Source organism: Erigeron canadensis, chromosome 3 (assembly GCF_010389155.1).
Source record: "Erigeron canadensis isolate Cc75 chromosome 3, C_canadensis_v1, whole genome shotgun sequence".
NCBI lineage: Eukaryota > Viridiplantae > Streptophyta > Magnoliopsida > Asterales > Asteraceae > Erigeron > Erigeron canadensis.
This window is the reverse complement of record NC_057763.1, coordinates 44,815,611-44,838,014: the sequence shown is the minus strand read 5'-3', so window position 1 is coordinate 44,838,014 and position 22,404 is coordinate 44,815,611. Positions and strand designations below refer to the sequence as shown.

At 35.1% G+C, this 22,404-nt stretch overlaps 3 protein-coding genes across 3 annotated transcripts; 1 reads left to right on the top strand and 2 right to left on the bottom strand.

Moving 5' to 3' along the window:
* Positions 1 to 385: 385 nt before the first annotated feature.
* LOC122591022 (auxin response factor 6) lies at positions 386 to 6,518 on the top strand. Its single transcript, XM_043763210.1, has 13 exons — positions 386 to 1,227; positions 1,673 to 1,785; positions 2,014 to 2,112; positions 2,228 to 2,284; positions 2,367 to 2,522; positions 2,862 to 2,946; positions 3,154 to 3,244; positions 3,521 to 3,685; positions 3,756 to 3,878; positions 4,148 to 4,371; positions 4,722 to 5,758; positions 5,845 to 6,035; positions 6,148 to 6,518. Exons 1-13 carry the CDS (start codon positions 1,185 to 1,187, stop codon positions 6,350 to 6,352), a joined length of 2,589 nt encoding a protein of 862 aa, XP_043619145.1. The 5' UTR covers positions 386 to 1,184; the 3' UTR covers positions 6,353 to 6,518.
* A 6,856-nt stretch (positions 6,519 to 13,374) lies between these two features.
* Positions 13,375 to 14,298, bottom strand: LOC122592214. The gene has a single exon (XM_043764410.1). The coding sequence runs from the start codon at positions 14,296 to 14,298 to the stop codon at positions 13,375 to 13,377; it is 924 nt and encodes a 307-aa protein (XP_043620345.1).
* Positions 14,299 to 16,964: 2,666 nt separating this feature from the next.
* Positions 16,965 to 20,984, bottom strand: LOC122592961. The gene is made up of 6 exons (XM_043765294.1): positions 20,706 to 20,984; positions 19,881 to 20,046; positions 18,635 to 19,258; positions 17,974 to 18,406; positions 17,805 to 17,886; positions 16,965 to 17,524 (listed from the first exon to the last, which is right to left on the bottom strand). Exons 1-6 carry the CDS (start codon positions 20,742 to 20,744, stop codon positions 17,318 to 17,320), a joined length of 1,551 nt encoding a protein of 516 aa, XP_043621229.1. The 5' UTR covers positions 20,745 to 20,984; the 3' UTR covers positions 16,965 to 17,317.
* Positions 20,985 to 22,404: the final 1,420 nt, after the last annotated feature.

Genomic DNA, 22,404 nt, shown 5'->3' with positions numbered 1-22,404 from the left:
ATATAATTTGAACTTATTGTTAAAATGATTTTTATGACGAATAGTTAGAATGATGTATATGATTTCCCATATTTTTAAGGGGTTTGCTAAATACAGTTTTTAGGGCTGTATTTAAGGTGCATAAATTGTTTGTACATTTACTATGAAAATCAGAGGGCCAACTTTTAATATGGAAGGTACAAGTTTTTTTTATGCACATTATTTTTAATTCAAATTCTATCCAAATATTCATATATGTCATTAAATTTGTTAGACCACCTTAAAATAAAAAGACTATATTTTCAACTTTTGTATTTCTGTTCTAGAAAAGGACTTGGGCCAAGAAAAAGTTTACTCAAGTTATTTGATGATTGATTGGGGGCAGAAAAAAGAAAAAGAAAAATATATCAAAAGAAAATATAAGAGGTGAGATATAATATTATAGTACATGTAATATAGTAACAGTAAAGTGGTAGCAAAAGAGCAGCAGAAGAGCTGCAACCATCTCCATTACTAGAAGTAACTGTTGAAAAAACCCTAAAAGCTCCAGCCTTTGATCTCATTCAATCAATTTGTACCTTAAAATCACACACACAAACAAACAGAAAAACACATAGTATTGTGTTTAGAAGCTTCTTCTATTTACAAATCTTGGATTTCCCATGAGTGTTAAGTTACTTTTAAGCTATAAAGATGCTTGCTTTATTGCTTAAATCTATCAATCTTGTTTAAAGAGATCCGGGTTTTGTGTTTGTGTAAGATTCAAGAATACCCACATAAAATCTAAAAGATTTAGGGTTTTTTTCTTGGGGTGAGATCTGAAGTGGTTTTTGTATCTAAAGGAGCTTACTTTGTTGAATTTTTGGATAATATATATACTATAGTATATATAGAAAACAAGATTGTGTTTGAATGAAGTTGATTTGGTAAAATTTTGGGATTGAATGAAGTGGAAATCTTGTTTGTTTTGTAGCAGTACTGGTTTTGGTTGAAAGATTTTTAGTGGGAAAGTGGGGGGTTGTTGTTTTGTATGGATTGTTGTTAAAATAGAAGCAAAAGAATCAATGAAATCTTGAAGGGAAAAAAAAAGTGGTCCCTTTTTTGTCTTCTTAAGGTGGTGGCATAGTTTTTGAAGGACTTTTTTTGGTTAACGGTTGAGATTCTTGATTGTTTATAGTAGTTTGTGTTTGTTTGAAGCTGTGAAAATGAAGCTATCTGCTGTCGGTTTCGGTCAGCAGTTGCCCGAAGGTTTGTTCTTTTCGGTTTTGATTATATATATGTATCCAATCTACTTTTTCTTGCCTATAATATGTATTATGTATATGTAATCCTGGTGCACTATGATTTCTGGGCTTCGGTGTCCCTGGTGCATCATGACTCGTTGAATTTGTGAATTATGTTTTGTATTTATGTTATTTTATGCATAAGTGAAGTTGGTTTTTATCATATGCTGCTTAAAATGTATTTAGTAAAGTAAGATTTGTCCTTATCGGTAACCCATTTTTCAAGAAATTAAGTTCTCTTACAAGTTTGTAATTAGCTAATAAATAACTTGTTGTATGCTTTTTCTAGTTGATCACTAAGTTATTAGACCATCCTGTTACATACAGAAACATAAGTTGAACATTTATCTGTAAAAGTGAGTTTTTAGCTGGTTTAATAGCTAGTCTTTTATGTTTGGTTTCCTTTGCAGGGGAGAAAAGATGTTTGAATTCTGAACTTTGGCATGCTTGTGCCGGTCCTCTTGTTTCTCTTCCCACTGTTGGGAGTCGTGTGGTATACTTCCCACAAGGCCATAGTGAACAGGTCAGTTTAAATGGACTTTTTGTAATAAGTTTTGGCTATACAAATAACTCTTTATTTAATATAATTCTTGTAAGCATAATGCAGTCTAATTGTTTGTCAAAAGATTAAAATTTTAGACAAGAAGTGCTTCAGGGTAACCCAATTGTCTAATATATATGCTTTGAAATTTTACCCAGCCCACCTGACATACCACATACATTAAGTTGCTTGGTATCTTCTATGACACAGGTTGCTGCATCAACAAACAAAGAAGTCGATGCGCATACTCCCAATTACCCAAGCTTACCTCCACAACTTATTTGTCAACTTCACAATGTCACTATGCATGTAAGCAACCATTATGATCTTTTATTTTCATTTTTGTTATTTTTGAGTTTCTGTTACGTTATTTTGTTTCCATTGTTTGTTCTTTCATCTCGTGACTTGAAAGTTTTTCCATCAGGCAGATGTTGAGACCGATGAGGTTTATGCTCAAATGACATTGCAACCGTTAAACTCTGTATGTTCTCCTTTTATGTGTTTTAGGACATTAATACTTCCAAAAGTTACCCCCTGTAATTTTCATATGCCATCTATTACAGGAAGAGCAGAAGGAGGCATTTCTTCCAGCAGATTTGGGTGCTCCGAGCAAACAGCCCACAAATTATTTTTGTAAAACGTTGACAGCAAGCGACACTAGTACTCATGGTGGATTTTCGGTTCCTCGACGTGCAGCTGAAAAAGTTTTCCCTCCATTGGTAAGCCAGAATCTGCCCAATGTGACAAAACATCGAGCTTAGTGCAGTGTTTGGATTCACAATTTGGAACTGATTAACCATGATTGACTTTTACTCACATTTCAAAAGACATTTCCTTCTAAAACTGTCCTTTTTGGTTATATATCTATCAACTCCTCGAATAATCATAACTAACCAAGACAGTACCCAAACATTTTGTAATCGGATTATTACAAGCAACAAAATCACATCCAGACCACATCTTAGAGCCTGTTTTGTTCCAGTGAATATTTGGATTTACAATTAACGTCACATGCAGATCTCGGCTAATGTCACTCAATTTAATGTTTTGATTTGCAGGACTTCTCGCAGCAACCTCCGGCCCAAGAATTAATCGCGAGGGATTTACACGACAATGAATGGAAATTTAGACATATATTCCGTGGTATGCTATACTTTCAACAGCTGCATTAGGCTGTTCTTGTATAAGCAAATTTTTTTGTAAGAGTAGATTAATGCCTCCTGCTAAACGCGCTCTGGAAAGCATGTTGTTTAACATTATCAAATATTGTAGTCCGAAGGTGTTTTTTATTTTTTTATTTTAAAGTTTTTTAACATCCATAGTGATGATTATATGTTTACACTATTTCAGGACAGCCTAAAAGGCATCTTCTTACAACTGGTTGGAGTGTTTTCGTAAGTTCAAAAAGACTTGTTGCAGGTGATTCAGTTTTATTCATATGGTAAGCACCATGTCCGTCTTTATATTGTTCTAACCCTTTTTGACCTGGACAATTGATATTGTTTGGCAAGTGCTCTGAAAAGATAGTTTGATGACAATAAATTACCATCTTATCCTTTAGTGTAGAATGACGGATGATTGTTTGGAAATGTTTTAGTTGTAAAGCTGAAGTTAGAGAAAATTTTCCTTACAAACCTTTTGTATATACTGAAAGAAATGATCCCCTGTGACTTTTTGAAAATGAAAATTCTCCTCTTGATTGGCTTTATTTGGACAGGAATGAGAAGAACCAGTTGCTGTTAGGAATCCGGCGTGCAAATCGACCTCAAACTGTTATGCCTTCTTCTGTTTTATCGAGTGACAGCATGCACTTGGGGCTTCTTGCTGCTGCTGCACATGCGGCAGCAACTAATAGCCGTTTTACCATTTTTTATAATCCAAGGTATTTGTTTTGTTGATTGGTAATAGTTCTATCCAGTGAAACACCATTGCTAAATCTTGGCTCTCCGCAGGGCATGTCCTTCAGAATTTGTCATACCCCTTGCTAAGTATGTTAAAGCCATCTATCATACACGAGTTTCTGTTGGCATGCGCTTTCGAATGTTGTTTGAAACTGAAGAATCAAGTGTCCGTCGGTATGTTTTCATAAATCTTATGTTTTCATTGCACAGTTTGTCTATTTATGGGCAAATTGCATGAAGTAGGACATGCTTGATCAATTTCTAACATACTTTCAAAATCAACATTTAAGGCTACCAGGCTTATAAACTGATAATGTAAGTTCTTAAACGTTGATTTTGAATGTACATACCTTAAGAGTAGAAATTTACTGAAAGTATGTTTCTTTTATTGTACATTTTACCCCATTCTTATTAACAAAGTTTATTAATATAATATGTTCCAGCTATATGGGCACGATAACGGGCATCTGTGACCTTGATCAATCTCGATGGCCAAACTCATACTGGCGCTCCGTGAAGGTTGGCTGGGATGAGTCCACGGCTGGTGAGAGACAGCCAAGAGTTTCTCTATGGGAAATTGAACCGCTAACAACATTCCCTATGTATCCTTCTCAGTTCCCCCTCCGGCTCAAACGCCCATGGCCACCCGGGCTTCCGTCTTATAATGGTAACTTTCTAAACCATGAATGCACATTTTTTGCATAAGTGGCAAGATGGGCGGGTAGGCAACAGCCAACAGGTTGAAACTAGTCTTGAATAACCACAGGCTAGAGTCAGGTTGTGTTTACCCACAAACGCTTCCCATTTTCTGACTTTTGATTCATAATCAATGTGGTAATTATGAGTACAAAAACAGTATTATTACCATGATATTCTAAATCGTTTAAGTTCCCCCTTTAACTAAAAAATTTGTGTTGACCCTTTTGGATTAAAACTGCCACTTCTAGTTTCTTGTCATTTTTCAATCTTAGTTTGGTGTCATCTTATTAAAAGGTCTGGCTTTTCTTTTGTTAATAGGGATGAAAGAAGAAGATTTAGGAATGAATTCGCCAATGATGTGGCTTTCCGGTGACCGTGGGATCCAATCTCTCAACTTTCAGGGACTTGCGAGTTCTCCCTGGCTACAGCCGAGGCTTGATGCTGGCATGCTTGGTATGCAAAATGATATATACCAAGCCATGGCTGCTGCAGCACTACAAGAGATGAGGACTATGGATTCATCAAAACCATCAAATCCATCAATTCTACAGTTTCAACACCAAACAATCCCAACAGGTGCGGCGGGTTCAGCTGGGCTGGTTCCAAGTCAGATAATTAACCAATCTCAGTCCCAACCGGCGTTTGTTCCTGATAACTTGCCTACTTCATACTCGCAGTCTCATCTTCTTCAACAACAGTTAAATCATCAAAATATGATCAATAATCAGCAGCAAACTCTACTCCCTATTGTATCATTGATGCAAAATCAGAATTTATCAGATTCAAACGGGAACCCTGCGAGTCTTTTAGGCACGTTTTCCCACGACGACACGTCAAATCTTCATAATATGACTCTCTCCCCCTCGATGTTAACTTCCACCGGTTGGCCCGCGAAACGGGTTGCAGTTGATCCACTTCTTGTGTCGGGGGCTTCACAGTCTCTTCTTCACCAAGTTGAACAGTTGGGCCCACCGTCCCATACAAGCCTCTCTCAAAACGCAAATCTTTCACAAAACACAGTTTCATTACCACCATTTCCGGGAAGAGAGTGTTCCCTTGATCAGGAGCCGAACAATGATCCTCAAAACAATCTCTTATTTGGAGTCAACATAGATAACTCAAATCTTCTCATGCAAAGTGAGATATCGAGCCTTAGGGGTGTTGGTAGTGATGGTGATTCACTGACTATGCCGTTCACTTCTTCCAATTATAACATGAGTAACACAGCAAACGGTTTTTCACTTAACCCAACAATAACACCTTCAAGTTGTGTTGACGAATCAGGTTTTCTGCAGTCTCCAGAAAATGCGGATCAGTCAGGTCAAACAAACCTACCCACCAGAACCTTCGTTAAGGTAAAGTTTTCGATAAGCTCAGAATTATGTTCGCCGATGTGGCAGTGTGTTTTAATTAATCAATATTGGTTATTTTTTTTAATTAGGTCCATAAGTCAGGGTCATTTGGGAGGTCACTCGATATAGCCAAATTTAGCAGCTACCATGAGCTACGGAGTGAACTTGCTCAAATGTTTGGCCTTGGAGGCCAATTGGAAGACCCTTTGAGATCAGGCTGGCAGCTTGTATTTGTTGACCGGGAGAATGACGTTCTTCTCCTTGGCGACGACCCGTGGCCGTAAGTTCCCTCTTGTACTAATTATAATATACACTGTCAACGTAAACACTTCTTTGACACTCATCTAGAATTCCATAGTCCAATATCATGTGTTTTTTTCCCCTTTGAACAGGGAGTTTGTGAATAGTGTATGGTGCATCAAAATACTGTCGCCACAGGAGGTGCAGCAAATGGGGAAACAAGGTCTAGAGCTTCTTCACTCGGTTCAGATACCAAAATCCTCGGATAGCAGTGACTATGAAAACTATGCTCCAAGTCGTCAAGAGTCTATGAATCTAAGCAATGGAGTTGCATCAGTCGGTTCCCTTGAATACTGAAGCAACTTCATGCTAAGGTTCACAATTTGTGTAATGTTAGTAGCATTTTATCCTACTATGGTGAATTGCATGGTTCTAAGCTTTAGGTACTTGTGAAACCCGAAACTGTAATTAATATGATATCTCTATGTATTTGGACTATACACGAGACTCGTTTCGGTGGTTATGTATTATGTTTCCCTTAGGAAGTTATCTTTGGTTAACTGCTCATAGTTAATTTTCACCTCAGGTGGAAATCAACATAAGGCACTTGTAGTTAGGATGTGATTATTGTTAAATATTAATGCATTATTCTTCTTAATAACCTATTTTACATCTTTCAAAATTTGATGGTGAATGTTGAAAATAAATGTCAATCTAGGTAGCATGTTTTTTTTTTTTTTTTTTATGTTTTGTCCTACGTAGTTACTTTGGTAACTTTAGTAATGTTGTTTAGGTTAGGGATTATGGCACCTGAGTGTAACCACTTATGTCTAAATGGTTATGTAATGTAACCACCTACTAGACTGGCTATGTGATGTATGCACCTTTGTTTTTTGGGTTATGTTATGTATGTTACCTGCTACTTCAGGTTTTCATCCGGTTAAGCGTAGTCAGCGACATTTTCCCGCCATTTTTCGTTTCCCTCTTTTATTTTCTTCCTTTCTTCCTGCTGGATATGTGCCTTCGGCGATTTTAAACTCGACTATTTTTTCCGGCTAATTACCGGTGTTATCATGTACTACGAAACAAAATTTAGTTTACAAAACAAAAATTACTTCCCAACCATTTTTTCCGACAATACCATTTTTTCCGACATCATCTTTTTTACGGGAACCATGTCTTCGATCTTCAAGCCGAATAATCAACCCAAATTAACAAAACAACCCATACATTAATTTTTAAAAAATTGCAAATCTATCACTAATTGGAGATGAATCTCCAGATTATAAATCCCACCAAATCTATAAACACACTTTAAATCCCACATCTTTTCCAGCTTCGTCTTCATCAATCACCCAATAGCCGCAGCCACACCCAGATCTTTTATATAATATGTGTGTGTGTGTGTGTGTGTATTTATATAGGTGTATATATAGGTGATTAGGTTGTAGGTGACTCTATAATGGTGGCTGAAGGGCGGTGGTCATGGCCGGAGGGGAAATAGAGAAAGAAAAGAGAGACAGACAGAGAACGTGGGTGTGTTACATAGCATAACCTAAATATTGAAGGATCTTTCATTACATAGCCAGTCTAGTAGGTGGGGTGACCGGTTACCTTTACAACAGGTAACGCGTTACATAGCATAACCTAAATATTGAAGGATCTTTCATTACATAGCCAGTCTAGTAGGTGGTTACATTACATAACCATTCGGGCATAGGTGGTTACACTCAGGTGCCATAATCCCTTTAGGTTATTTAATTATTTACTATTCTAGTTGGTAATCAAGTGGTCACATGTGTTGACTGAGTAATAGGGAAGTTAGAGTTTATTTAGGGGAAGTTAGAGTTTATTTAGGAAGTAGTGGTCAAGTTGGAGACTTGGAGCATTATTAGGAGTAGTGGAGGTTAATGTTAGTGGTCTAATTATTGTCTATATATAGGCCTTATTTCGTTTAGTTTTATGGAATGCAGTTTTAGTGTATTCCATTTCTATACTTTCTCATATTATCAAAAGTGAGTGTATAATCTGAGAATTTCGGTTGAAATAGGTTTTTTGTTATCTTTATTCATGAATCATCCAATTACATATATAGCCATACGACATGCGTATCTTAAGGCCAAAGAAACTGTAAAGTAGGAAACACAATTATAGGAAACAATATCAATATATTTTCTAAACTAATCCTTTACTCCCCCGCAAGCTGGAGCGTGAAGATTACGAACACCCAACTTGTCTAGTAAATCACGAAGTGGCTGTGCTCCCAAAGGTTTAGTGAACAAATCGACAACTTGCTGTTTACTGGCCACACATATCGGCAAAATCTCCCGTGATTCCACTCGTTCTTGGGCAAAAAAACAATCCATCTCCACGTACTTAGTTCGTTCATGATACACTGGATTATTAGCGATATGTCTTGCCGCTTGGTTGTCACAATAAAGAGGTGTAGGGTCCGTTATGTGGATGTCAAAATCTTTGAGTAACCATCGAATCCAAAGAACTTCACTAACCGTAATAGCCATGGCTCGATATTCTTCTTCTGCCGAAGAACGAGAAACTACTGATTGCTTCTTTGTTTTCCAAGATATAGGCGCACCCCCTAACGATAACAAGTATCCTGTTCGCGATCGTCGAGTATAAGGGCAACCCAACCAATCAGCGTCACAAAAAGCAGTAAGATCAAAACCGCCATTTTTCGGAATAAAAATACCTTGTCCAAGAGTGGACTTAAGATACCGAAGTACTCTGATGGCTGCATTCATATGATCCTCCCTAGGATCAGAAACAAATTGGCTAAGGATGTTAACGGCATACGCAAGATCGGGTCTTGTGGCTTGAAGATAAAGTAACCGTCCAACAAGTCGACGATAGAGAGCTGCATCAACTTTATGACTTTCAGTACATTGATCTAACTTTAAATTCTGCTCCATGGGAAACGCACTAGGACGACATCCTAGTTGACCGCAATCAGAAAGTATATCTAAAGAATATTTGTGCTGACTAAGAACGACTCCATTTGTACGAGCAATTTCAATTCCCAAAAAATAATTCAAGGGACCTAGATTTTTTATACTGAAAGTCGTGTGTAGATAGTCTTTAGTCCTTTCGATCATGTCGTCATAATTCCCGGTAATAATAACATCATCAACGTAAATCAAAACCGCGACGAACTTATCACCCTCCTTATAAGTGAAAAGAGAATAATCTCCCTTTGATTGCACAAAACCAAGTTGTATCAACGAAACAGTGAATTTTTGATACCAAGTCCGGGAAGCTTCCTTTAGACCATATAACAACTTCTTTAAACGACATACTCTAGTTTCTTCCTTTTGAAAAAAACCTTGTGGAATTTTCATATATATTTCTTCTTGTAAATCACCATGAAGAAATGCATTGTTAATATCCAAGTGATGCAACAACCAATTCCTCTTTACTGCCACGGTAATAAGAGTTCGAACCGTTACCAATTTCGCAACCGGGGCAAAAGTGTCATGATAATCAACTCCTTCAATTTGAGTGAAACCCCTCGCCACAAGTCGAGCCTTATACCTTTCGATCGTTCCATCGGGTTTATCTTTGATCTTGTAAACCCATTTCGAATCTATTGCATGCTTTAATCTCTTGTTGCATTGCATCTCGCCAGTTCTTATCCTGCATTGCTTCCCTGAAAGAATGTGGCTCATTGATGTGTAAAATCTAGTTTTAAATTTATAAACAAGAAAATACTAATAGTTAGACTTCTACACACAGGCAGTGTACCTTATCATGTATAGTATAGCTATCAGTAAGTACAGGATCGAACACATGGACTGATTTAGAGCAAGCGAGTTTAACGCAGTTTAAAAATAGTTTTGGATTTTAAGGACTCCCGTTACCTTGGATTTTGAAAAAGTTAGTTAATTAATAAAATTAGTAATTCTGAAGAATTAAACGAAAAGAGATTTGATTTATATCAAGATTATTTAAAAGATCATCTACCTCGAATCCATGACACTACAAATTCAGGTTGCACCTAAATGAAGAACCAATTCAAATATGTTGATTAATAACCGAGAACTAAACAAAGACTCACCTCGTACCCGTCAAGTTCGTTACTTTATTCAATTCCCTTAATTAACTAGTTCCATTACTAAGACCGGTACCCGGAGACGCCTTTCATAACTTTCCTAATCAACTAATTGTTTTGGTTATTTAGATAACAATTGTGTCTATTGATTGTACCCAACCATTAACTCGTTAACTCTTATTAACTATTAATTACTTTCTACCGTACCCGTCATAGAAACAATCGCTTATAATCAAGCAATCAAAATAACTTTTACACAATCTAGTTACCACTAAGATCATGCAAAAACTATCTGCAATTAAGAGTTAAATAATAAAGAATTAATAAGCTAAGATTACGACACAAAGTTAAATCAAATCAACTTGAATTCATAAAAGTATGCAACCATGATTTATTGTGTCACTTCATCTAATAGATGATGAAATATTTAGCTAGACATGACAAGACAAATAAAACTAACAATTATCATATAAAGAGAATCCATAATACTAATTGTATAGTAATTAAAATCTTGTAATATTGTAACTAATAACTAAAATAGAGAAAGTAAAGTAATCGAACAATGAGAGATGGAAGGGACAATCGAATTGCTGCTGCTATTTGACGAATACAAAAAACCAATTTATTTTTTTCTGCTTGTGGCTCTCAACCTCACGCACCGACCTCTCTTCTTTTTGTTCCACACGAACCGTCCTCAAAAACTCCTAAAACTCTTACGAATTAATTAAGCACCTCGCGTACAAAAACTCCTAAAAACAGTCGACCACCTCTCTTAAAAAACTCCTCCTTAGTAACCGACCAATTCCCCCCTCATTAATTATTCTCGACACCCCTACGAATTAATTCCACACCAACCGACCACAAGCACCTCTCCTCCAAAAACTCACGTACAAAATTCATATTGTCAAGCACCTCTCCAATATATATATTTGTTTTGATGCCTGCCGACCTCACAAACCGAACAAAGGCCGAAGCCCCTTTCTCTTCTTCTTGGATACACGGATAGAAGTGGGCCAGGCCCTTTTGGCTTCTTCACTTGTTGTTGGGCTGCTGCTTCTTTATTTCCTCTCTTTCTTGGCTCATGGGCTCACGAGAATAATGGCCCAAATGGGCTGTTGCTTCTTTCTTCTTTTTTTTCTCTCGGCTTGAACAAGTGCACGAGATCACCACTTATTATTTAGTCGAGTCCAAAATACGCCATTTTATGTGAACATTTTAGCCTCATCTTGCCGTCTTGTGTCTTGTAACTCTATTTAACCGAATCATCTTCTGTGAACATTTTTAGTCTTTCCAGCTCCAATCTCCATTTTTTCCGTAAATGATCTTTATTCAACATACTTTCGTCAACTTTCATCTTGTAGATCTGTAATCATATAAAATCACAGTATAAAAGTCTATAAAAGTGACAATAATACAAACTTAAAATAAATAAAAGAAACGATATCGCGTACAACAAATATATATAAAATAGGCGACATTACTCATGAACCGAAGTTATGGCCACTAAAAAAACTTTGTGAGAAGTTGAAAAATTATCATAAGAAACATAGTTTGCAAGAGGGTGTACCGTGGAAGAAGCTTGATTGTTGACGGGCATTGCATGGTCAATGGATGGCGGTAACGTAACTTCATAGTCCTGTAATCTTGATGAAAGGAATCTGACCCTTTTTGATGGCGGGGGTTCAACAGCCACAATTGGCTCATTTTCTATAATCACATTATCATTCAAACCAAGAAGGGGGTCTGGAGAATGATTCAGCCCAACTAGTGTATCACTTGATAAATGCGGCCCATCCAAACACTTATGCCATCCAACCCATCCGTCCTATTAATGTTGACATATTCATCAACCCAATTAAAATTATCAACTACTCCTTTAATGTTGTCACTAGTTTTAAGGTGTACAAAAGGTTAATTATTTTCAACGAACCTAACATCACGAGAAATTGCCATCTTTCCATGCTCAACATCAAAAATTTTATACCCCTTTGTACCCTGCGGATATCCCATAAATATTCCTGGTCTCCCCCGGAACTCAAACTTGTCACCCCCCGTTTCAATACTACTATAATAGGCCAAACAACCCAATGTCCTTATGTGACTATAGTCTGGTTTTTCCCCAAAAATTATCTCATACGGAGTTTGATTTTTAATTACCTTGGAAGGAAGACGATTAATGATATAGGTAGCCGTTTCTATACATTCCCCCCAAAAATGTTTTGGAATATTTGCTTGAAACATTAAAGCTCGAGCAGTTTCAAGAAGATGTCTATGTTTTCGTTCCACTACTCCATTTTGTTGTGGAGTATGGGGACAACTTGTTTCAAGCAAAATACCTTGACTAGAATAAAAATCTTTCATTCTATTCGAAGTGAATTCTCCTCCATTATCACTTCTAATCCGTTTTATAGATTTTAAAAATTGAGTCTTGACCATATTATGAAAATTAATCAAACAATCACTAGCATCACTTTTATGTTTAATCAGAAAAACCCAAAGGGCTCTACTAAAATCATCGACAATAGTCAAGAAAAAATTTGCATGGGTCGTTGATGACTTTCGATATTTACCCCAAATATCACAATGAATCAATTCAAAACAATCATTAGTTTTAATAGAACTCCTAGGAAAGGAGCTCGTGTGTGTTTAGCTTTAACACAAGCATCACACACATTATTCTCAAAATTCAATGAAACATCTCTTAATTGACAACTTAGAATGAGAAGCATGACCTAATCTTGAATGCCAAATCTTGATGTCAACCTTGCTCGTTGCAACGGCCTTTCTTGCTCCCACTACCATTGCCATCCGATATAGACCTTTCATGCATTTGCCCGTACCAATCAGCTTCTTCGAGTGTAAGCCCTGCATTACAAAAAAAATCCGGAAAGAAGCTTACTACCCATTGTAATTCTCTTGTCAACTTGCTTACAGAAAGTAAATTACAATTAAAATCAGGTACGTATAAAACTTCATTGATTTTGTTATCTCCATTTAAAGTGCAAGTTCCTTTCGCATGAATAGGAACATTGACCCCATTGGGTATCATGATAGGAGCTTCATGTGCAGTAGAAACATTGCTTTCAAGACTTTCAAAATCATTTACCACATAATCGGTCGAACCTGAATCTACGACCCAATCACTACAATTATCAATCTTACCAGCCATATTTGCCTTACGCGTATCATCTCCCTTTTGCTCATTAACATTGAAATGCTTCATGAGCGCTTGGTACTGCGCATCAGTAAGTCCAGCAAGCCCAGGCTCGACTTCCACATGGGCACTTTTCGGCTTCAACTTGTCATTCTTTCCTTATCCTGGCCACCAATCGGGATACCCGATAATCTCGAAACAACTCTCTCTTTTATGCCCATCCTTCCCACATTCGTTACAATGGTCAACCTTGTCTCCATTGTTTCGTTTGAAATCCTTTGAACCTCCTTTATAGCCTCGTCCAAAACCATAGCTACCTTCACGATATCCTTGCGCCTTAAAGGCAGCGGGTTCAACAGCAGCTCGCTTGTTTAGCGTGATTAACTTTTGTTGTTCCTCTTCAGACGCGAGACGGTAAGCTTCTCCAAGTGTTGGTGTCGTTTTCATGGAGAGGACATGAGTTCTTATAGTTGAAAAATCAGGATCAAGCCCCATAAAAAACTCATATAGCCGTTCCTTATCCTTGAATTCCATCAACCTTTTTCCGATATCACACGTACAACCACCACATGTGCATTGCGGAGTCGGAAGCACGGAATTGATTTCATTCCATATGCTACGCAGTTTGGTATAGTATGACGAAACAGAGGATCCGTCTTGATGTGAAGAGGAAAGCGATTGCTTTAGTTCATAAGCTCGGGGTGCGCTTCCTTTACTGAACCTTTCTTTTAAGTCTTTCCAAATTTCAGACGAAGCGTTAGCATATCGAACACTCGATCTGATGTTCTTGTCCATTGCAGTCGTCAGCCACCCAATGATCATCGCGTCACAACGCATCCAGGGCATGTAATCTTCTGAAGTCTTTCCTGGTTTTGGAATCGTTTCGTCAACGAATCCCATCTTGTTTTTAGCGAATAAGAAATTGGCCATCTCTTTAGCCCAATCATTATAATTCGAATTGGTTAGAATCTCGTTAACATGTATTTGTTTAGGGAGATCAGAGGGATGTATATAATAAGGCGAACTTGGATCAGCGGCGTTGTTTTTGGTGCCGCTACTACCGCCGGTCTTATCTCCGGTCATGTTTAATCAATTGATGAGGCGATCGGTATAAACCGCTCTGATACCATGAGAATTTCGGTTGAAATAGGTTTTTTGTTATCTTTATTCATGATTCATGCAATTACATATATAGCCATACGACATGCGTATCTTAAGGCCAAAGAAACTGTAAAGTAGGAAACACAATTATAGGAAAAAATATCAATATATTTTCTAAACTAATCCTTTATAATCAGTGAGTTCATCCACCGTGAGTGTCCCATATTATTCAACAGTGAATAGGTAAGCTCGTAGTTTGTTTGGTTTCTGGATATTGCACACAGTGCGTTCTTCACTTCTTTGTATGGTCGAAGTGGAACATAATGCAGATATTATACAATATTATGTAATGGTTAAAAAAAACAAACATGCTTAAGTTTTTAAAGATTTTAAATGTTGTTAAACCCATTTAAATTTACTTGTGATATACTCATCATAGTTTTCCGCATCATTGTCCTCAGCAACCACAGAAGTTTACAAAAATCTTGGATATGACCAAATAAATGATTGGAAGTTTGGAACCCACGTCGGCAAAAAATCTGGTTAGACTACTAAAATCTGAGTACATAACTACTCAAAATAACTACAGCTATTTATTTTCTATCAAAACTTGATAAGACTGTTCATCCGTATATCGTTACCCTACTCAAAATAATTTTTGTTTAGTCCATAATATCATAAAGTTACAATATATATTATTTAATTTAGATTAGATTTAGATCTCAAGTTTTAGATTTGTATACACATCTCAATCATTCATCAAGTATAACTTATTAAATATATTATTTTATTGATATATTAATAATATTAATATTAATAAAAATATCTTTAAGGTTTCTGTATTATGCTAAACCTTTTTTTGTTGTTTTGTTTAATCACTCATGCAATATTTATTATCATATATCTATAAATTTGCTCCAATTTTAAGACTTATAAAGGAAACCTTCATACACTCAGATTAATAGTCTAGTTTACTACTAAATGTATTGATTTACACGTAGTCCGGCCGTCCGGCCTATAAAATATAATTACAACTATGAAATACAATACGTACATTTTTATATCTTCTTGGTTTCTTTTTTTGGAAAGGCTACTTTTTTACATCTTAATCTTTTACTTCAACAAGATTTTAAGAGCTTTATGATTAAATTCATCAATTACGCCTATCTATATCATTTCTTTTCTTTTTTAACCTCAATCACGCCTATCTATATAGTAGAAGACTAGAAGTGATAGGTTGTTTGTATGTACTCATAAACAATCATTGTAGATGGAAAAGTTTTTCGAAAAACTATGTATTTGCAACGCACTAAATGCTATAACGTCAAGCCCAAGAGGCTATTCTATATTTCTATGGGTAGGTCTCCATGCTAGTAGGCTTTATGGTCAAGTTGTTAATTTTAAAAGTAAGTTTTAGACATTATTCAAATATCTAAATATAATTATCATATAGTTATATAATGTTTCACAAATCTTAAATTCAAAATATGTTAAACAGTCTCCTTTGAATTTAGTGTGAGTGTAGCACAATGATATTAACATTATATAATATTTTTATTTAAAAAAATTCTATAATTCTATTTACATACATATTTGTAAAGTATTAATATTATAGTGGTGTTTCAATAGAGTATATTGATTCAAGTTATATTATTTGCACCATCATTTATCATATTTTTAATAGCTTTATTTTTGAAATGAATGTACCACTTCACTCGTTAAACATGTTTGTTGGTTCTCAACGTTAAGCCTGATTGAATGTCTTCATTGTTTGTCATCACTCATTTGTACAGAAACTATCTACATCAAATCAATGTATATCTTCTGGAGCTCGATTTCAAAGTATTGACATATTCTTAGCATTATTAATATATTCATAATGTTTTATTTTATAAAATTAATAGTTTTATTTACTTTGAGTAAATATAAAATAGAAAAAAAAATTGTTGAAAAAGAGGTGTAGAAGAGGTGTGGAAGAAGTGATAAGGAAGAGAAAAGCTGTGACAGTGTGAAAGAGGGGAGAAGATATGTGAATGAAGACCCTGTTGTATTAGGCCTTACAACTTGACCATAAGCGAATCGTGGATGAGAAGTGATATATGCAAAACAAGTTTCCTCCGTACACAATATGTTTTTGTATTATTCATTATTTCTATACGAAATGTATATAAAAGAGAAAACATATACCACTCGTAAGTGGCTTGTACAAATTTTGATTAAGTCCATATAACTTATAATACACTTATCCATATACTTTAATAAAGATTGTCTTTACTATTTTAAACATTTTTTTATTATAAACAATCCTTTATAACTTAACAATTTAGAAAAACAAAATTCTAATAACTTCAAATTATATTTAAAAGTCGTATAAATCTTATTTCAACTACTAATAGTACAATCAGAATATCGGATAATTTGAAAAATTACTAAAAATTTGTAATTAACGGAATGTTTGTTTATAACAAATACATGTCGATAATACGTGACTTTGATATTGATATATGAATATATAAGTAAATTTATCATCTTCCATCAAATAAATTTGATATTATTTTTCTACCTACACTTTTTAGTATACAAACATAGAATTGGAAAAAGGTGAAAATAGATGACCATATAATAAGTGAAGTGACGACTAACGAGTATTAAAAAAGGGACAAAATATGATAATTTCCGTGATATTATTCTAAAAACGTGAGGAAGTAGTCAAAGGGCATTTGTTGGCGGTCAACAAAGAGATTTTTTCTCGAAAGTACAACCAAACCCATATGGTTCCCATTTCTTTGACTTTGACCACCCAAGGGCCCATTCTATTTTAAGCCCCACATCAAACAAACTAAATATTCTATCTTGATTTAACTCTAATTAAAACTAAAAAGAAAAGGATAATTAAAATTTATTGGGGTGGCACCAATTGCCAAGAAATTATGCGGAGAATTAACACGCCATAAAAAACCACCAAAAATCAAAACTCTAATTAATTTCTCTCCTTATTGATTTACGACCAACCGCAACAGCTGTTGGGCGAGGATGGCGGAATGCGACCTGTTTGTCTAATGTATTCCGCCTGTGCTGCTGCCCGAGCAGCTTGCTTGTTCTTTTGGGCTTCGGCTGCTGCCCTTTTCTTTTCTGATTTCTGCCTTGTCAATGTAATCTTTTTCAACATCTTTGCTTGTGCATTGGCTCTCCTTTGTTCCACTTCAGCCTGAATTGAAAAAAATAAACATTGATAAATTTAAATTATCAACCGCAATTGCACTTAAAACTATTTAAGCACTTCTATGTAGATGATAATAATGATGATAAATATTTGACAGATATTCCTTACAACCTACAAGATAAATATTAATTTTTAGCAATGACATTAACATCAACCAAAAATGACCCGACCCGTTTTGATATGTATCCAGATTGACCCAGTTTTTACCGCTTACCCAACCCATCCAGTTTGACATTTAAGCACAGAATGACTGATGTCAAATTACCTCTATTCTTCTCATTTCAGCTTCAAGTTTTGCCTTCTGCTGACTCTCCCATGCTTGAATTTTGATCTCTTCACGTATGAATCTGAACATAAAATTTAAGTACAAAATTACAATTGAAATACGTCAAGAAAGTAAAAAGATTAGTTTAAGATGTTTTTAAAAGGCATACCTTGCATTATGTTTAGATTTTTCAGCATCTTCCCACGCAGCAGCCCGTTTCTCAAATTCAATCCTCAACGACTCCTCTGCCAAATTGTCGGCTTCAACACTTGACATGTTCTTTTCCATATCTTCTTTACTTGCCCATGCTGCAATGTTCATCTTCCCAAGTTGGACTCCAAGTTGTAGGATCTCTTTCCGGGTTTTGAGTTTGACTTCTTGCTCGGTCAACTCTTTTGGATACCGTGATTCATCACTATTGGTGTGTTCTACAGGTGTAGATGTAGGTCCTCTTCGAGGAGTAGATGGAATTGAAGAATTTGGACTAAAAATCGGGGTTGTAGCACCGATAGGGGTGGAAGTCGTTGAAGGTTCCTGACTCGGAATCGGTGTCATTTCTGTTCCCATGTCTCTCATTGACACGGATCTTACTTCATGACAACCTACATTTATACTTGATATTAGATACACTGATGCATGATTTTCGACGCATTTTAAAGAGAAAATATAAATCAAATTCTTTTCCCCAACTTCCGTGCAGGTCCACCCACCTTTATCAAGTATGTCTTTGTACAAGATGACCATATTGCAACTTACAATCAAAATGATAAGGAAAATTCAATGTCTAGAATAATGTTCCAAGGGAAGGGTAGGTAAAAGGTGTATTTTACCTGCATTCTCTTCATGTGAGCTTGGTCCACATGATGACTCCCTTGTGTCAACTTCTTCTAAATCTTTACTTTCAGGACATGGATTGATTGACTCACTCCCTCCATTACTTTGACCCGAAACAGGGAGGTGTTGTAGACCAGAGGTTGTAAACGAGAACTTCTCTGTCCTCGTTTGTAATGTGGGTTGGCAAAAATCAACCCGTTTAACTGAACTAACAGATTCAGACGAACCTCTATTCCCATTTACTAAGCCTCCCCGATTTGCTCGGTTTTGCATACTGTTTTTTAAATTATGATTCTGCATGTTTTGCCTATTAATTATCCACTTTTCTGCATCATTCCATTTTGAAGACATAGGTCTTAACAAGGATCTTGAAATAGCATTATGGTTTGATCTTTCGCCTTTGTGGAATTCAAAGCTTGAAGAACTAGCATTACTATCATAATCTAGATTCTCATCGTCCAATGATCTTATAGGATGAACTGAACTTGAACTACTGCAATCCATCTTCTGAAACTGGTGGGGTTTCAAACGAGTCTCTTTCGGATTATCTTTTGCCTGCCCACGACCCTGATCAACTTGTGAGCTATCGAATGTTATTGATGATATCCCCATGCTAGAAACTGTAAAATTAGGCCCACAAATCTAATCACATTCCAAGCTTTACTACCATATGTCAGTGTCATGGTTCTTTTTGAAGAAAAAAAAAACAGTTTGAGCTCACACTCGCAAAAGCACACATCTTTGGGCTTAAAAAATACACTTTGCCAAAAGCTAAAGATGGGCATGTATCCAAGGTGGTCCAAATTGTGACTTTAACTACTAGAGAAGGACAATCAGTTTGGTTAAAAGCGAAACATAGGTAATTTCATGTTACATTTACCTCTAATCTCTATAATAATCAATTTTCATAGACATTTATTCAACACACTTAAAAACTAAAGGGGTGTCTGGGATTGGTTATTTCAAGGTGCTCACTTGCTTAAAAATAAGCAAGTACCGACATTCTTATTTTAAACTACTAATTAGTCATAAAGTTAAAAGATAAATATTTATTCAAAAAGCATTTGTCATTGTTTATATGCTATAGATAAACACACTCTAGTCATAGAGATCTAATGTCTTTAAAGTTGTGTTTTATGATTAGGAATTCAGGAATTGTAGTTTTTGATATAAAGCATTAAAAAAAATTTATGCATAAAATAACATATGACAGAGTCCAACAAAGAAAAACAAAACACATACCTTCCTCAGAATTTGAAGCTAACAAACTATTGTTAACAAAGTCTGAATCATCAACTTCAAGTTTGGAAGGAGATGTTCTTGCTGAATTACTTTTTGATGATCCTCCATCTTTTTTTCTCTGGCCCATTAATTTCATCCTTAATTTACTTGGTGATATTATCCCAACCTACATTCAAAACCCAACATTATATTCTATACATTAATATTAATCTTAATTAATACATATACATATTTTGCTTCCTCTACTGCAAATTACAATTTCCTCATTAATTACATACAATTAAAACTTGACTTGTTCAAATGCCAAAAAATCATAAATCTTGAATTGATTCATTAAAATTTAAAAAGATAAAACCTTTATAAGGATGCCTTAAAAGGGAAAACAAATTGAAGTTAAAGAAACTTACTAAAATGTAAAAAGTTAAAGATTGGATTTTTAAATACTAAAATCAAGAATCTTGAATGTGTTGAGTCAAAATATGTATTCAAAGATTGGATTTCTACATACCAAAATCAAGAATCTTGAATGTGAGTTGTATAAATATATAAAAAAAAAACAACCTTTATATATAAAAGATGGACAAAAATGGAAAAGAAATTTGAATACAAAGAAACTATTTTAATATACACTTTTTTTTTATAAAAAAAGGTACAATTAGTAGCATGTAAGTCTGAATGAGTACAGATAATATTGCGTGTATGTATAGTGAAAAAAAAATGGAACAGAGATGCTAATTTTACTGATTGGATTGTTTTGGCAGGAAAAAGAAAACAGTAAATAAGAATAGTACTCTAGTAGTTGTGGTAGTAAATAATTTTACTTACCTGAGAAAGCTTGTGAGTGTGAATCCTTTCGTACTCCATTAGATTCTTTACTTCTGTGTAAATCAACAATATAGTAGTAGTAGTGAATGAATAGCCACCTATAGATATACAGATATTTTTGTGTGTGTATATATATATATCTATCTATATATAAAAAATATAATGAGAGAGAGAGAGAAATGGGAGGTGCTGAAAATTTTGAAGGAGGTGGTGATGCGAGGAAGGGGAAGAAAGCTGACAGAGAGACAGGAATCACACCAATTATTATACTATGTATGACGTTCCCCCCATCTTTTTTTCTTTTTTTTACCCCCCTCCTCCTTTTATAAATGTTTTTTTGTAAATGTTTTTAACACTTTACCAATTGTACATTCTAAGAAAAAATTGCTTTCTAATTAACATTAAAGTTTGCAACATAGGTATCCTAGTCTGTAGTTTACAGTAAAAATATAAATTGTGGTAACTTTATGTTCGCTATTAACGTTACTTAGGAGGAAGGAGTCGGGGCGAGATGGAGGAGGGAGATGGAGCGAGCTGGCGAGATGGAGGCGAGCTTCGGCTGCAACTGGAGCGAGATGGCGGCGAGTTGGGTTGCGCGAGCTGGGAACTCGCCGGGGTTGAAGACGAGAGGGGTTGGAAGTGGCAAGTCCCTTAAACTAGGGGATGACCGTTGGAGGACCAGAAAGAGAAAGAGAGAAAGAGTCAGGGACCATAATGCAATTATGCTAAAAAAAAATTTTCTTCTTTATTTATTACCCATTTTAACTTTTAAAAACACAGTACACACTTCATATTAATTTCTAATATGTTAATCAACGATGATGACGATGAAGGGTAGTTATATTTTTTTTAAGTTATGCATTGTGTGTTTTTATTACGTACGTGTGTGTTTTTACTTTTAAAATGTAATGTTTTTAAGTGAAATGTAATGTATTTGGTTAAAAGATATAAATTAAAAAGGGTTAGTTATGTAAAGTTTATAATGTTAAGGATAAATTATTAAAATGTGAAAAAAAGTTGGGAGTTTCACTTGCCACTAAAAAAAAGTTGAAAAAAGATTGGAGGGTTGAAATAAGGTGGAATAATTTAATTGGTTATTTGAAAGGAAATGAAAAAGCCGAAGGGTTCGGCTCCCTCCCATTTAGAAAGAATTCATTTGGATTGTAGGGTTTTATGTGGGTTTTGCCAAAAAATTAAAGTAAATACTTTTCCCTACTTTTTTATTTTGCATTTTGGTCTTACTTGAGTTTCTCATTCATCAAATGTTAAACATTTATATTATTTATTTCTTATTAGAAATTATTCGTCTATTTATAAAGTTGTTTCTATATTTTATGCATCATGTTTGGATTTGACTAACTAATCCTATGTAGATAAATTTGTAAATATAATGTAGATATAGTTTAACTTCCCTTTAAAAGATGGAAGTGATAAATCTACAATAAATTTTTGTCATCTCCAACAATACATGATTTATACAGTTGTATATTGTGCAATATAATATATACATTTATTGTATATGTCAAAAATTTAATGTAGATTTATCATTACTCAAATCTCATTACAAAGTACTACATACAAGATAATATCAAATACTGTACTATTATGTTATTAGTTTGGTTAAATCATTTATTTTTACTGTTAGAACGATCAACAAACAAAATCGATCACGAACAATAATAAAGCTTAAAAAATATAC